Raw genomic sequence first — 17835 nt, 5'->3', positions numbered from 1 at the left:
TTCCTTGATAAATATTTATTGAATGAGTCCGATCAATACATTTGGTAAATGTATAGAATAAGTCTATAAATGTCTGTTTTCTATTACTTATTTTACTGACAACAGAATTACATTGTTGATCAGTTACCATAGCATTATAAGTCATAAGGAATGTTGGTTGGCATGCTCTTATCTTAGAGATAATATAGTGATGTCACGTTTGATTTGAATGGATTGTTTAAATGCTTAAGCAACTTTCTATCTGTCTTACCAAATTAGTTGTTCATTGAATTCTGGAGAGCAAGGTGTAATCTTGGTCTAGGATTCACCAGGATAAAGGCCCAGCAAGGGAATCTATTTTGAGTAGTTCTGTGTCTCCTTGAATTAAAACAAAGTACCTGTACAAATCCAGTTATGAGCTAATCTAGAGAAAGAAAGTCCAATTTTATAGGAATGGTAAGATACTACTTAGTTGAATAAACTTTTGTCCAATGGTTTTATGTCGTAATCATCTGGGTACTTGATGAACTTCGATGACCATATTTATTTAATACAGTTTTATTGTTCACTACGTCTTTCAGCTCTGTGATACATGTGATATAGGAGAACTAGTTCTGCAGTGTATGTACATATTCTGTTCCTGGGTTGAGTTTTAGAATTCTTCTCCATAGAGCAGACACATACCCTACCAGGTTGCATGACAAGGAAAAAATCTAACAAGCTGAATCTTATCTGCATACATAAAGACACTCTTCAGAAGAAAGTCTCTTTAAATGTGAATTAATCTTTTAAAGTTTCAAATAAGAATGAGGCTTGGTGATTTTTGTAACACAGAGACTTTCCCTCTCCTTCTCTTCCTTCCAATAGAAAACTGTACTATTAAATAGTAATGTTGTCACTTTTATTCCAACATTAACACATTTTCTTCAGTTATCATACTTCATTATATTAATAAGATTTTAGTAACTACTGGTCCATAAAATCTTAATTTGTGCAAAGTTTTAAAATCAAATCTTCACTCATTTGTAGAAAGAGTATGATTTAATGTGAATTTGCTAAGGCTATTCTAACATAGAAATTGTCAGTGTTATATGTTTACAGTTTCTCCAAAATCAAGAATTTCCTTGGGGGCATTATTTTATTGCTTTCACATTCCTTCCTGCTCTGTTAAGTCTAATGAGGTTTATCTGTCCTCTAGGTGACCTACAAACGAGATCTGTATACGGCTGAATCGATTATTAAGGGTATGTTTGACCTTGTGACTGTCAGTTCCTGTGTTTAAAAAAATATAAGCCAGTTCAGAATTTCTCATGACACTCTAAATCCCAGCAATCTCAGAGGGATAAATGCCTGAAGGCCACTGAGGTCTCTGATTTGTTTTTTGAAAATAATTGCATTTTATTTTGATTAGTGCTTATGAAATTATCACTTACTGTGTCACATTGGTTGTAATTTTGACAAAAGAAAGACTTTAGCTTATTAATTTAAATATAAATCATTGATGCCATTGAAAGGAAATAGTAGAAAGTGACATTTTAGAAAAGTTGTAAAGGTATCTCTTGTTTGCTATTAGGATAATTTTCCCTATCCCTTCTCACTTCCACGTCTGTGCATTAGGTAGCACATTCTGTATGGAATCATTATTTCCACTAATTAGAAAAACTGGATGAGATGATTTTCTGAATTCCTTTTTTGTTCTGACCATGACTACATGTTTTGTAGTAGTGATAGTCTTTCCTTTTTATCACTATAACTCTAAGATTTCATCTACCCAGATAGTGTATCTAATAACCACGAGGTACTTATTTTTATGTTTAGCATTGTGTTAGGAATGTAATTAACATGTGGAAGGGACATTCTTTCTGTGTTTTTGCATCCTATATCATTTAAATGGGGTTTTTCGACCTTAGCATACACACGGACAATTTAGATTAGGTAATTCTTGGATTTTGGAACTATTTTGTGCATCACATTCTTAGTAGCATGCTTAGTTTCTACTGAGGTACCAGAAATACTTTTCCTTTCTTACTTCCCCCTTTGTTGTGACAAAGATGACTTCTGATGTTGTCAAATGTCCCACAGGGGATAATCTTGCCCTTAATTGAGAACTACTGTTTTAAATATATAGTCTTTTCAAGATCAAAGATTATATAAGTATAGTAAGTAATTGCTTTCATAAAAGTTAGATCATTAGTAAAACTATATGCTCAAGTTTTGGTTGAGAGATGAACTTCCAAATTTAAACTTTTATTGAAATAGAAAAAAGTGCTGAATCTGAATTCTAAATGCATTCTTCATTTTTAAGATTTGGGAAATCCTGTTTAACAACCAGTTGGATTCATATACAGAAAACTGAAATCTTTTCTCTGATCATGACACTGTATTTGCAGTTTATCCTCAAGTTCTTTGTCCCTTAAGCATATTTAGTTTCAAGCCATTAATGTACTATAATTTGTATATCTGTGTCTATAAACAGATCATCTATAACCATAAATCAAAACGCTGACATATATTTATATATCAGCCAGGCGATTGTGTAAATATGTCTCTGTGAGAGTTTGGCTAAACCATGATGTGGTCAGTTATGCTCTCAACACAAAGAATGGAAAGCTCAGTTTGGTTTTGTTACAAAGTCATCTCTGTATTACCTAGGTAAAACAAAATGGAAATGGTCTGTTTTGTGAACAGTTAGTAGGTGGTTCAATAGAGGATTCTATAAATTGTAATACTTTGCCCACATGTTATCAAAACAGGCTGCTTAAAACTTAAAAGCCTACATTTTAAACATACTTGCTTTTCTTACTTAGGTAAAGGTTCTAGTATATCATTATTTTTAAAGTTTTTAAAAGAGTGTTTTCTTCTCAGGGAACGTAATTTGACTAGCTTAATGTAAGCAGCTGATTTAGGTCAACAAATTCCAAAAGTTGCCTTATTCTCTAAAATTTGTGTTTTTTAAAACTTCTTACAGATTCTGATGCTACTGGTAAAGTTAAAGGAACGCTGCTCTGGGGTCTTGCCTCTGTGTGTTCACCTAAGACCAGTAACTTCAGGGTTTCTGAGACCTCCAGAGTAGAATCTCTGGCCCCAGGTCACTCGTTCAGAATCTGAATTTGATAAGAATTATGGACGATTTATAAGTTAAATTCCAGAAGTTCTACTCTAGGCTTCTCTACAGTCTTTTACAGGTCAAATCTTTCTAAATTATCTTTATTACAATTTGAAGTCTTACCATGCTCTACCAACTTCAAAGGCTTATTTGTTCACCTGAGATTACTCTCTGCCATCAGTAATTGTGATAAATACTGTCTCTGATACTTGCTATACCTTTGGGCACAGGAAAAAGTGCTCTTAGCTTTTAAAAAATTCAAATGGCAAAATATGATGTGGTTGATTTAAGACTATCTGAGCTATATATTCAACTCCTTCCCTTTTCATAGTGTATTGATAAACATTATCCCAAGAAATAGAACCAAAAGAATGTAAATATAGATACAGATACATAGGCAGAGATTCATCATGGCACATTGGCTCACATGATTTTGGAGGTTAGTTGTCATGATTTGCCTTCTGCAAGCAGGAGGCCCAGGAAAGCTAGTCCAAACCCAGAGATCTGAAAACCAGAAGGGCTAGTAGTCTTTGAACTGAAACTGGGACTGAGGGCAGGAGAAGATGGATATCCCAGCACCAGAAGAGAGGGAACTTACCCTTTCATCTTTTCATTCTAGTCAATATATGACATTAGAGGACAGGCATGCCACTAAACAACTGTGATGAACAAAATAGTCCTAAACAGAAGTCCTCAATGGGTTGGATGATGCCTGCCCCACATTGATGAGGGCCAACTTCTTTGTTCAGTCTTCCCATAAATGCTAATCTCTTCTAGAAACACCCTCACAGATTCACACAGAAGCAATGTTTTACTAGATATCTGGGCATCCCTTAGCTCAATCACATGGGCGCATACAATTAACCATCATACCAAGTAAATGTTGACAGTATTTTTCTAAGTGCTAATATTTCATAGCATTTATTGGAAACTAGCTTTGGCTTGGGAATTATTTGAAAAATTTTATGTGTATTATCTCTTTACATTCTTCAAGACATCAGTGATATAAACAACATTATTATTTCCATATTATAGTATACTGAAGGATTTTAATGCAATTACTGACTTGAGAAGGGTGGAGAATAAACTTAACTACAAGGCTCAGCCTTAGGCACTTTCCTCTTCATTACATAACTGACCCCACTCTCCACCATTTTCCCTGTGAGTAGAGATTGTTCAGATTCTCTCATCTAGAATCTACAGGCTACATGAGTTTTGGAATATTTTGTACTTTCAGAACTAAAGCACACCATCTACTATATCTCACCCCCAGTGGGATTTGGGACAACCATAAAATGAAACTCATGATGTGTAAAAATGTCTATGCTCAATGTGATAAATACTATGGAAATTCTAGCCAGTTTAAGTTTGAAGCTGATTTTGCCACCAAGTTATAATGAAACAATTTATTTTGGTTTTAAGACCAGTTTGAATTTCAGCATTGCCCATAATATGCTATGAACCTGTTTCAGATTATTATTCAATGAAAGTGCAGAGAATGTCGTTGTTTGGCATCTTCTTTTATTGAACTGGGTTTATTTGTATGATATCAGGTATAGCTACATTTTTTCCTTCATCTTGAAGATTTTACGTTATGAAAATACATGGCACATCCCACCTTACCATTCTTCTTCCAACAAAGGCATATTGAGATACAGTATGTCTATCCCTTTACCATTTTTTTAAAGTAGAAATGATACAATGTTTTCGTGTTCTTTTGTCAAGACTTGAAACCAGAACTTGGAGCATATAGCACTTATGCTATGTGTCTTGTATATGTTGTCTCATTTGTTTAAACTTGTGCCCTAAAGTAGATATTATTGCTTTCATTTCATAGATGGGGAAACTGAGATTTAAGTTAAGTTACCTTCCTTTGGGTCACATAGTTGGTAAAAGCCAGACTCACAGCTTAAATCCAAGTCTCCATTTTCCTTAATTCTTTTTTTTATGATGTTATTATTTCTGAAAGGACTAGGTATAGGTAAATAAAATTACTTTATCCACATCTTTCAGCTTCAAGTGGCTTTGATTTTTTTTAACATTAGCTACTCAGAGTAGAATTTATAAAAAATCAGGGAATGTTTTTTTACCCAAAGAGAAAACAAAAATATAATGGCATTCAATAGTTTAAAATACTGTATAATATCTCATTGATTCTATGTACACTTATACCTCTTGAAAAAAATCCAATTTATTGGTCATCTTGAAAGATTATTGTTTTCTGCAATGGTTGGATTTCCAAATATATGAAAGTGACTGCAGCATTCATTTTGTCTATTGTTGGGGGCTGTACTTGTATTTAATTTCTCTAAAGAATTATTGACAGTGTATTCTTGTTCTATAGTATGGCACTTGGCAAAACATTTCTTCTTAATTTGAACTCTTCAATGTAACCTTCACAGAAATGGTTCCATAATACCAGTGCATCAACTCTTTTAGTAAATTGTGTTATTAGATATCTGCTTATAACTTACCCTGTAAGTAATCTTAATCAAATCACTTAATGTCTTCATTTTGCTTCCATGAAATTTTCTAGAACAATTGCTACCCTTGCTTATCTCACAGGACTGCAGTATTGGACTGCTTCTGTGGAGTTCATTTAACCCTCATGAATGAATTCCATGTAACTAAAAAGGAATTTAGTAGATTTCTTAGATAAGCTGGGGAGAGAGATTTGTGACTGCCTAGAGTACATCAGGAAGAGTTTGTTGGCTTGCAAAGAATGTATGAAGTAGGCAAACAGGATAAGAAGTAGAAGAAGCACCTGTACGTATTAAGCACCATTGCATACAGTGCTATCTGCCAGGCACTTTTGATGCATTTTCTCATATAGCCATTTTGTTCTTTTTTTATTATAATTGTTGTGCTGGGGGTACATTGTAACATTTACAAAAGTTCTTACAATATATCATAGTTGAATTCACCCCCTCCATCATTCTTCTTTATCCCCACTCCCTGCATTCCTGATAAAGTTTCAACAGCTTTTATTTTTCTATTTACATACATGTGTACATAATATTTCCTACATATTCACCCTCCTCATTGTCCTTCATTTTAATTCCATTCTGGGACATGTCCATTTTGTATCTCTGAATTATGTAGCTATTCCTACTGGACACCAAAGTCTATCCTAGAATTAATCCCTCAGTTGGTGGGCACCAGTGGTTTCTAATTGTTGTGTCTTATGAGCTTTGATTCCTTTGAGTTAGGAACTGTTCCTTCAGTGGGCCAGATGGAAAATGATCATACAATTAAGTCTAAAGAACTTACCTCCTAATACTTGTCTAAGTATTGTTATCTGGAGTGTTTACTTTTGTATTACAGGTGTGTGGAAAATTGGTAATAGTGAAATGACAGAATTCTAGACATTCCCAGAGAAAGAATAAAAATAAAAACTCAAAATCACACAACCAATCATTTTACTGTTAGGTTGGGTACTGTTGGGTACTGTTTAATTTTTTTGATAACTCTGGTCTGTGTACATGCAACAGGTTTTTCTCTTCCAGGATGGAGCTTTTTTCATGCTGTGATATAAATGCTTCATATTTATATTTTATATTCTGTAATTTTGCATTTTACCTGCTTTTTCCCTTGCATGCTAAATATTGATGGTCAATAAATATTCTGATATAAATATTTTCTTGTTTACTTTGTATTTTCTATACTGCAAACATTGCTAGGATAAATATCAAATTGCATGCAAAAGCATTTTACTAGAATAGCATGTGTTTTTAGTCCATCTTCATTTATAATCAAGTCAACATTTTTGATGTGAGAATTTTGATGTTATAGGAAAAAGTCTTATTTCATTAGTATTTGATATAGGTTGGCTAACTTCAGGCATGCTTGTGACTAAAATTTATAAATTGTATTGTGTAGTTAGTCTCAAAATCTGATTTTTATCTTATGTTAATTTAAATCTTTATTTTAGCATCAATGTTTCCATGGGTTTCCATTTATGCTGAACTATCCTTAATAGGAAACATGTATAGAAAGTGGTCCTTTCATATTTGTCTTTCACAGAGTCTGTGTTAAAATGCATTTAATCACAAATTTACTGTTATAACTGGGTAAAACAAAGAAATCTCAATATTCCTTTTTCCTAAGGCAGAGAGCTGGAATTAGTCCTTGTAATATGTATATGTTTAACTCTTTCATCTTCTACTCTGAAAATTAAAACAAACTTTTGTAGAGTAGTCTGATTAATTGGTGCAACAAGGCTCAGGGCTGACTGATAAGTTTGTAAACATCCACTTCACAAAGAAGTATTGTACTTTTGTCACACAAACTGGTTGAGCCCACCCAAGCCTGTTCTGCATGCTCAGACGAACCAAAAACTATATTAAAGTGGTAACAGATGTCAGTGGTAACATACTCTATCTAGATTTACATAAGCCATACAAACAGCCCCAAACCACATTTGATTTAATATGCTGACCATAACCTGGCAGAAGGGTCAATATCCTAAAATGTTTTAAGACAAAAAGCCCTATGGAATTTCTAAATAAAAGGTTGTGTTTATTTTCTACTAACCTCCTTCAGCAACCTTCTAATGTATTCAATTTTGTGGCTAAAGAATATTGTAAAAAACAATTTCATTTTATTTTCTCCTGGTTATAATTGTACAAAAAGCTTATGCTATAAAAACTGCCTGTTGTGCCTCTTTTCATATAGTGGCTTGTATGAAGATTGAAAAAAGTTAAAACTAAAAATTGTTTCAGTTTTAACTGACTTCAGTTAAAATTACTTAATATTAATGTTCATATAAAAATTTATGTCTTTTTTCAGTGATTATATAATGTTTTTCCATTTTTAAGCATTTGTTTTTAAAATTTTAAAGGAAAATTGAGTTTGATTTTTCTGACATATAACATCTCATACTGGCTCAAATTTACATTTTATTCAGAAAATATACTTTTTCATTTTTTGAAAAATACAATTTTATGAAAGTCAATGATACAGGTGGATTTCTTTCAATAAGTATTTAAGAACAATAAAGGTATACATTCTTACACCTGCTTTTTTTTTCCTCATATAGGTTTTTTTTAATAAACCAATTCATTCCTTCTGTACTTATACCTTGAAAAAGTAGCTGAATATATTTTTAAGTTGGAGCTGACTAAAAGGAGTAAAGTAAAATCAAATGTGAGCAATTTTGGTTCAGTAGTGTTGAAGTCTAAGAAGACTTACTGTGTTGAAGTGTGTGCCTTTGACACAGAAAGAAACTAGTACCTTCTTTTCCTTTTGATCTTTTAACATTTTTACTTATGATTGTGACTATAAGTGCAAAATCATTGTGAAACTCTTAAATCAAAAAGATGAACAACATTTAATCAGGTTTCTTACGTATGTAACTGGACAATGTTCTACATCTGTGGTATGTCCTCATCAGGTTTTTCTTGTTAAATACTCGGAGATGGTGCCATTTGTATTAACCATGTTTCTTTGGACAATGCAAAGTGACAGCTAAGATTTACTTAGAGACTTTGGGTTTTGATGTTTCTGGCTTTTGACTGATACTTAATTTTCCAAATTCCCCCATTAATATCCAAACTTCTTTGTACATAATAATTTTTGCTCTTCATTCTCTTGAAAACATTAATGTGATTGTATCTTATGTGAGTATATGAGAACATTTGCGTCAAGCTTTAATTAGTAAGAATAGGAAGGCTGCAAAATAATTGAAAAGGAGTTTGGTTTCCTTGGATTTTATTGTACAAAAAGGATGTAAATTGTAAAGTTAAATATTTGGGTCAAGATTAGAGAAAGTAGAGTTTGCTTGTTTGTTTAATCTTATAATTTTCTTAATTTGTCATCAGTGAAATGGTGATTCAAGCATAAGTAAGTAAATCTGTCATTTTCAAGAACTTCGAAGGCCACAGTGAATTATTAACTGCTAAATAAGACTTGATAACATACAAAAGCCAGCCACTTATACTTCATACTGATGTAAGTAGTTAAAAAATGTCAAAAACCCAAATACGACATTGTGTTCAAAGCAGTAATATAATACATTTGTAAACACTCTGAGTCACTAACTTTAGAGATTGTATGTATTTCAAAATAATTTTTTTCAAAATGGAAAGGCAAAATGTATGGTATCATTCACTTGGAAAACTGTATAATGCATGCACTGCTTACACATAAGAACACTGCAGGAGACAAGATGACACATGCCTGCTCCTTACTTTCAGTTCTAAGGTAGGAAATTTCATTTTATATTCTGTGACTCAAAGATGGGCTTAAGATCTGATGATATAAAACATCTTTTAAAAAATGTGCCTACAAATGATTGCCCTCCAGTTAAATCATGCACAGTTAACAGCATAACTCTCTCCTCAGAAGACCATGCTGACCTCTTAGAGTGGATGTGTATGGTTTTCATGCAAGTGTTGATTTACTGACTCTGTTGTCTACTTGTATTATAGTCATGGCTTGTTGGCTGCTTTCCCTTTGTACACTACCTGTCTGTCCTCTTCTTATCCTAATAGCTTTCTCTGTCAAAGTGTTCAGAGAAAAATTAACTACCTTTCTATAGCTGAAACTGAGATAGTGACATCAAGGCCCAATACCGATGATTCTGTTTTTTGTTTGGTTGATTGGTTTTGATTTTTCTTGGGGGGATAGGGTCTCAGCATGTAGCCCAAGCTGGCCCCAAACTTGATCTCTTCCTGCCTCTGCCTCCTGAGTGCTGTGGGATTACGGGTATGAACAACCATGCCTGGCTTATGATTAATATCACTTTTAAATCTTTAAGGAATTAAAAAATGGAACATAAGATTGGCTTTTGATCCAAGGAACTCAGTGAAAGAATGGAAACCACTGCTGGAAACATTTTTTGGAAATAACTGTGTTTGGGTTTGATAAAGATTTTATTTACCTAAGAACACTAAAACTTTTCAGAGGTCAGTATAGTGAATGAGTTTCACAACATCTCATGGTGTTGAGTATTTCCAAGAAAATTGAAAATATACTTCTGGAGTTTTGCCCACTTATAGAACTAACCTCATATTTTGGTTTATCTGAATGAAAATAAGAGAATTTTTAAGCAAAACAAGTTTATTTTGTTAGAGTTAGGAATGTTCTTTCTTTCTGGGCAACCTGAATAATCCAGTTACAGTGAAAAATATAAGAACAGTTATTTTTACTGCACAGGGTGTTCTATGCATAAAATCATAGGAGTATGTAATCAATTTGTTGATCTGATTGTTTCACCAAACTACCCTAGCCTATCCATCAACTACTCTATACTGGGATTTGTAGCTAAAAGAATTTGATGCGGTAAGTCTTTTTTTCTCCAGTTCCTAATCACTGTTAGTCACATGTAACATTGCAGATTCATTCATTTCAGATCAAGTCAGTCAGTCTTGGATCTGCTATGTATGTGTGTATATGCACGTATATTAAGTATATTTATCTAAGCACACATAAAACATGTACAATCTGGGTCACAGAAAATTACACAAAATTTAGAGTTCGGTAATAAATGCTACTTCATTTTATCACTACGGTATGTGTTCTGAGCTTTTATCAAATTTTATCAAAATTTTATTGTACCTCACTGAAAGTTCATTGTTCAAGTGAAGCATGCACTTTCTAAAAGAGAATGTAACTGACCTGAAGATGACAGGGTGACCTTGGTGCTTACTGTGAATAAAGCCCTATTATAGACTTAGGCAGGTGAAATAGGGACGCTGTCATACAATATGGCTTGCCTATCCCAGTGAGGCCACTGGAGCTACTAACAATAAAAACAGTTAATTCTGGGAGTTCTGTCAAATACAGAGATAGCTGTTAAAAAGTTGGAAATAACAGAAAAGGCTACCTTACCTTGATCCACACAAATTAAAGAACGTACCCACAACTGCAATATTTTTAGGTCATTGGTCAACACTCGAACTAGAAAACATCCCCCTAAAACACTGTTTCTCCATGGCTGGGGGACTGATATTCTGAAGTGCAGGAGATGTTTCTGGGTACTATTACAAAGGGAGCACACGAAGAGGATTTATGACACACAAGCCTAGATTCTACATAGTTAGCCAATACATTTTTTATTTTTTAATTAATGTATTACTGTTGTACTGGGGGTACGTTGTGACATTTACAAAAGTTCTTATAATATATCATAGCTAAATTTACCCCCTTGAGCATTCTCCTTATCTCCCCTTCCCCATTCCTGAAATAGTTTCAATAGGTCTCATTTTCAAACATGAATACTTAGGTAATATTCACCTTCCTATACCCTAAACTCTTTTTTAAACACCACATATACAAAGCATTTTAAAATAGCCACATATAACAACTCTGGTTGTTTTTCAAAGTTACCAGAGAAAGGAACTTAGCTAAGCTTTCTTTTAAAAAAACACTCTAGTTTTGGCAAATGTCTTTTTATGTTTGATACAGTTATTTAAAGTCAAGTCAAGTCAAATGGATGCTGGGAGAAGAGAATATGGAAGAAACAGGTACTGTGTTCATATTTGCACTGAGGTGACAAGGGGAAGAAAAAGGTACAGATAAAGTTGATCCTAAAGCAGCAAGTGAATTAATGAGCAACATAATACACTCAGCAAACATTTGCTGACGTTTGATGGGAAAAGAACAATTGCATGTACGTCTCATGTAACAACCTTTTCTAAAAGGAAAAGTAAGGTTGTTTCAGCTAAACCTAACTTAGGCAAAAGGCCAGAGGAAAATGAACCTTCTTCCCAAAGGAGTAATAAGATGTACAATGTAAGTGCAGACAAACTGCCTTACAAATGGTAAACACTTCCTAGGCACAAGGCGGTTAAAGGAAGGCAAAGATATCCTTAGACAAACTGTTGTTTAATAGTTTTACCTCTGAGTCTAGTTGCTGCGTTCACTCTGCACTCTTCTATAAAACCTGACAGATTTAGAGGTGCTGACCTGTTGAAAACTAGCATAGTCAAATGGCCTAAGCAGGTATATAATTAATAAAAGAACCACCATCATTTACTTTGGCATAGATTTTAGAAAATTTCACAAAAATGACACTACAGTTAAAACACATTCTCTTATTTGCTGACAATAGAAAAGAAGCAAATGCAGTGATTTCTACTGAAATGCACTGGATTAGCAGTATCATGTTCTAGGGGTGTTGTCTTCAAGCTGAACCCACTACAATACAAATAAGCAATTTCAGCATCCTATTTAAATTCACAATCTGAGACTAAATGTTTATTGATATGGAAAACAAAAATAATCTCTTCAACACCCTAACATAGGGAAGGGGTCAGAGATGAGCCATAAATAAAATCTTAAAAGGAAAACAAATGGAAAAGAAATTTGAAATGCTTCCTCTGGTTGTGATGAGGAGTATAGGAAGTCTAAGCTGTGTGCACAAGGGCTGGGGTAGAAGCATGAGGTCATGGAGGAGGATTAGATTTAAGACAGAACATTTGTTGAACTAGATCAACAAAATTCCTTGCCTTTAGTCAGAGTTTGACCTTGACTTTTATGTTCCTGATCAAGAGCTGGGACTTCAAGGCCCGGGACCCATGGCCAGCAAAAGACAAGCCAAAGTCAGAAAGGGCAAAGCAACCACAGGAAAGAGAAATTGAAGAATTCTAATTAGGTAGTCCGGAGGTGCTAAAGAAACTTTTATTCCAGCCCCATCCCAGGAAAGATAAAGAGAACTGAAAGGAAATGCACATCAAATAAACATAATCTTGAAGACTTTTAAATAATATTTTTGTAATTAAACATGCAAACATGAGCTATGCTTCCTTTTTCCATGCCTGTGTGGATTTTTTTTTAATTTTAACTTTTTCCCCTCATTGTGCTGGGTTGGGGTACATTGTAGCATTTACAAACATTCTTACAATGTATGAACGATACCATACTTGAATTCTTCTCCTCTACCACTACAATTTGAAAAACTACTGTTTTTGTCCTCTTGTTTAAAAAGTCATACACAAAGTATTTTTGTGTCTGTTTTAAAATTAAAAGGAAAACTTAAAAGATAAATACGTTACAAATTAGATTTTGGCCTCTATAACCTTTCAGATTTATAGACTAAAATTGTTGTTACTTATGCAGGAGTCTTAGAAAAACACTGGAATTGAGCACTTATGAAATGACATTGTGTATAATTATATATTGCTGAATGATGTAGCCTAACAAAATGTGAAGTTTTAGATTGCAAAGACTTAGCTGGGGGGTTGGAAGCCCTGGAGAAATTGTGTATTTAGGCCTTAATTGAAACTTGAGAGAATTTCAAAGAAGTCTGTCACATGGAGCTATGATGCATTCAAAACTTTGACATTCAGGATATCAAATTAGGCATTTTTTGATGCAGCCTACAGGGAAGATGGATGGAATTCTGACAATTTCCTTCCTCTCTGCCACCATCAGCTACTAGAATAGCAAGGATATAAGCAGAGAATGAAGAATATCCTGTGCTTAACAGAGCCTCTTTGTCTTTCTCCACTTGGAGCCAACAGTATGTAGCTGTTGCGTGGAAGGGTGCAGCACAAAAGAATGACCTTCCGAGAAGTTGTCTCCTCTAATTTGCATCCTTATGTGCTTCAATGACTGTGAATTGTTTTTTGGTGCTTTAGAGTATTGTATTGTCTAGTACATTGTGGACCAGGGAACTAGCCAAGACTTCTTTGTGTTAAGTTCTCCATCCCTAAGCTTTTGAATTTCTGTACTATTGGAGTGTATTCTTAACTCATAACTAATATAATTATGCTAATTAGACAGTGTGATTTTTTAAAATTTAAATGTTCAGACAGTCTGTATTTTTGGTACAAGATGTCTATTCTGTTACATAAATAGTTGTGAATCGAATGTTACATTGTATGACTAGGGAGGCATTTCTATTATGTTCCATTTACTCTAAGGTACAATTGATTGTAAGAAAATTTATATGCTGATAAAAATTAGGAAAGTTAACTACAATATAATCTCATATTTTTACTGAGAATCTTGAATATTTAATGAACTTTTATGTGTAGACAGATTATTTTTCACTTGTTATTTATAAAAGAATATGAGTTGGTTCTGTTTTTAGGTAAGATGGAGTAAAAACACCCATTTCTCTAATTAAATGAAGCTGTAAAACTTGGACAGAATATAATGAAAGGTATTTGAAAAAAATAATAGCAGATGGGTTAATGAAGAAGGTCCAGATTTGAAATATTACCTTGGCAGTGACCCTTGCTGTTTTGCTGCTTTATTCTAACCTGGATCCATTGAGGCCTAAAAACCACAAGTGGCTGCCAGACTGCACAGGCTTGCATGAGAATCCTTGTGAGTCTTATCAGAGTAACAGAAAAGGAGTCACCTAATAGGAAAACATTCCGCCTTTTTCTTTTTCATATATTCTAATGCTTTCTTCCCTAAGCAATCATGTCGCAATAGTGGCACAGACAGTGGCAATAATAGGGGGACTAGTGTAACCTAAAATTTTGAGAGGGGAACATTTTTCTTTGATAAGAATTGCTGTGTATTTAAGAGTTGGGGCGAGCACTGTTATTACTTCTTCTTTCTTTTCTGCTGTTTTGATCTGGACATATAATACAGACTTTGGAAATATGATATAGCCCCAGATTTTTGGTAGAAGTACTGACAATAGATCTACTAGAGAAATGAAAAAATGGGAGGGATTGTTGTAGAGGAACAGAGAAAGTTCATAAACAACTTCACAAATTTCCAGGTGTACCTCTGGGTTGTGTATCAGTATTTGACCCTAAACATCATACCATAGACTTTAAGAAGTGAACTAAGGGAAAGGGAAAGCCAGTACTCAGATTAGTCACTAAAGAGCATTAATGGGAGATTCAAACAGTACTGAAAAAGTTTTGAAAAAATGCAACTGATATTGTAAGCATAACACAGAAGATCATTAAAATTGGAGCCTGAGAGAAACTGGGTTGATTTAGTGCTGAAACAGTATTAATTTGAACAGGACCCACAGTTTCACATCAAAATCTAATACAACCCACTTGGCATACAAAGAGCCAGAAAAACCTAAACTCCTATGGAAAAAAACCATCAATAGTTGACTTTGCTGAGGTGACATAGTTGTTGGAATTATCTGACAAATATTTTAAAGCACTGACTATGAACGTAGTATACCAAGTAATGCTCTTGAAATGAAACATAAAAAAATTCTCAAAGCTATAGAAAACACAAGGAACCAAATGAGAATTTTAGAACTTAAAAATATAATATCCAAATTAAGATACTTGTTGGATGATCTGAAACAGATTGGAGATGACAAAGTGTTAGAAATGTTAACTAGATCAGTAAAAATATCTCAATCTGATTAACAGAATGAAAAAAGTTTAGGAGGTAGAACAGTAACAAGTTATTCTAGTCCCAGAAGCAGAGAAGAAAGAGTGCAGTACAGAAAAAGGCTTGAATTTTGCTTAAAGGCTCTAAATCTACAGATTCAAAATGCATATCCATCTCCAATGTGATAAACCTGAAGAAGTCCATTTCATGATCAAACTGTTGAAAACTGAAGGACAAAATAAAAATCTTAAAAGTAACTAAAAAGTTGCACATTACTTACAGGGAAAAAACAATTTGAATGACTGTAGATTTCTATCCAAAGCTATGAATATCAGAAGAAAATAGAACAAGATTTGTAAAGCACTAATGACACATTATTCACCTGTATCTTAAATCCACACACACACACACACACACAAAGAATCTTTAGAAATAGAGGTGTTATACTTTCTCAGATGTAAGAAAAGTAAGAATTCATTGCCAGCATTTGTACTCTAAAAGAATGTCTAAAGCTCTTCACACAGAAGGAAATGCCATAGACATGAAACATCAGGAACTAAAAGAATAACAGAATTCATACATTCGTGGGTGAGTAGATTCATATAATTCTATTTATTTTTTAAAACTATTTGATAGTAAAAACAAGGATTACATATTTTTCTGAGGGAACATTTATGTGGAAGAGAACAACAACTTTGTCGTCAGCATAAAGAGGGTAGGGTAAAGGGATCTGCACCACAGGTGTTTGTAGTCTACTTGATGTAGTAAAATATTTTATGTAGACTATAAACTTAAATGTGTATTTTAGTTTCCAGAGCAAACACTAAAAACAGCAAAACCTAAAAATTGTGCAAAGAGATTCAATCACATACACAAGAGATAAAGTTTAGAAATATCAAAAGTTTAAGCCAAACAGGGATAAAGGAGCACAGGTAGAAAACAAAAATTAACTGACATCCGAACATATCATTAAATCTAAATGTAACATTAAATAGTTCTAGTGCCCCAGTCTAAAGAATTTCTCTAATAAAAATTATCCAACTATATACTCCCTGTAAAACCTCACCTCCAAAATATTATAGATATATTTAAGTAAATGAGAGAAACATACCACACATACAATAATCAAAAGAAAATTGTAGTGACCATATCATCAACCAAGTAGAATTTGGAACATGGAAAATTGCCTGTAATGAAGAGGGACATTTCACCACAGTAGAAGGCCAATCTGGTGTCTTAGTCCATTTGTGCTAGAATAGAACATTACAGACTGGATACTTTGTAAGGAACAAAAGATTTTTCTCTCACAGTTCTGGAAGATTAAAAGGTCACCAGCATCAGGTGTGGGCCTTCTTGCTATGCTCTCACATAGCAGGAGTTAGAAGGTAAAGAGGATGAAGATTGTGTCCTCCCATGGCAGGAGAACAACCTAAACTGTTCTAGGATTTCCATGAAGTCTAATGTGTCTGTTTCTTCTATTGTCTATGCATTTGATGTCAGATCCAAAAATAAAACAGTGCCATATCCAGTGTCATGAAGCTTTTTCTCTATATTTTCTTCTTAGAAGCTTGGAGTTTCAGGTTTTAAATCTATTTTGAGGTTTTCTTTCTTTTCTTTTCTTTTTTGTCTATTGTGCTAAGTAGTGATCCAAGGTTACTCTTTTGCATGTGGCTACCAGTTTTCCCAACATCATTTGTTCTCTCTCCATTGAATGGTATTGGCACCCTTGTTAAAAAGTCAATTGACCATATATACCTGGGTTTATTTTGAAGCTCTCTGTCACACACCATTGGTCTGTATTTATGGCCTTACCACACTGTTTTGACTACTGTTACTCTGTAGTAACTTTTGAAGTCATGGAGTGCAAATTCTTAATCTTTGTTCTTTCTTGAGATTGCTTTGGTTATTCAGGGGTCCCTATAAGATTTTAGCATACTGTTTTCAATTGCTGCAAAAAAACATGGGGAATTGGTAGGGATTACATTGAATCTATAGATAGCTTTTGGTAGTATTGCTGTATTAACAATTATTTTGTTTTTTCAGTCTGTGAACAGAGGATATCTTTTATTTCTTCCAAAAATGTTTTATAGTTTTTATTACACAATCCTTTCACTCTTTGGATTTTTTGTTCTTAATTATTTTATTCATTTATATACTATTATAAGTGGACTTGTTTTTTATAATTTCCTTTTTACATTTGCTTAGTATATAGCAACACAAATAATATTTGTTAACATTGTATTCTGCTACTTTGCTGAATTCATTTATTCTAACAGTATTTTTTGTGGACTCTTTAGATTTTCTATATATCAAATCATTACTTGTGACCAGAAATAATTTTACTTCTTTCTTTACTATGTTGCATATAAGTAGCTAAAGTGGGAATCTTCATTTTGTTTCTGACCTTGGAGGAAAAATTTTCATTATTTCACAAAATTCAGGTGGAGTATCTTTTACCTGAAATGCTTGGTATCAGAAATCTTTCAGGT

The 17835-nt window shown here is 33.6% G+C and overlaps 1 protein-coding gene across 8 annotated transcripts in view; it reads left to right on the top strand.

Annotated features, from left to right (window-relative positions):
• The window catches only part of Crppa (CDP-L-ribitol pyrophosphorylase A), a 294009-nt gene that overhangs the window by 83792 nt on the left and 192382 nt on the right, over positions 1-17835 (top strand). For all 8 annotated transcript variants that reach the window (XR_012445225.1, XR_012445224.1, XM_074065075.1 and 5 more), the window contains exon 5: positions 1178-1223. Coding sequence is in view for 6 of the 8 variants with exons in the window: in XM_074065075.1 (XP_073921176.1) it covers positions 1178-1223 (46 nt within the window). In the remaining 2 variants the exon portion in view is untranslated. The remainder of the gene's footprint in view (positions 1-1177; positions 1224-17835) is intronic.

The sequence above is a fragment of the Castor canadensis genome, chromosome 2, assembly GCF_047511655.1.
Source record: "Castor canadensis chromosome 2, mCasCan1.hap1v2, whole genome shotgun sequence".
In the NCBI taxonomy this organism is placed as follows: Eukaryota; Metazoa; Chordata; class Mammalia; order Rodentia; family Castoridae; genus Castor; species Castor canadensis.
This window is presented reverse-complemented; position numbering and strand designations above follow the sequence as displayed.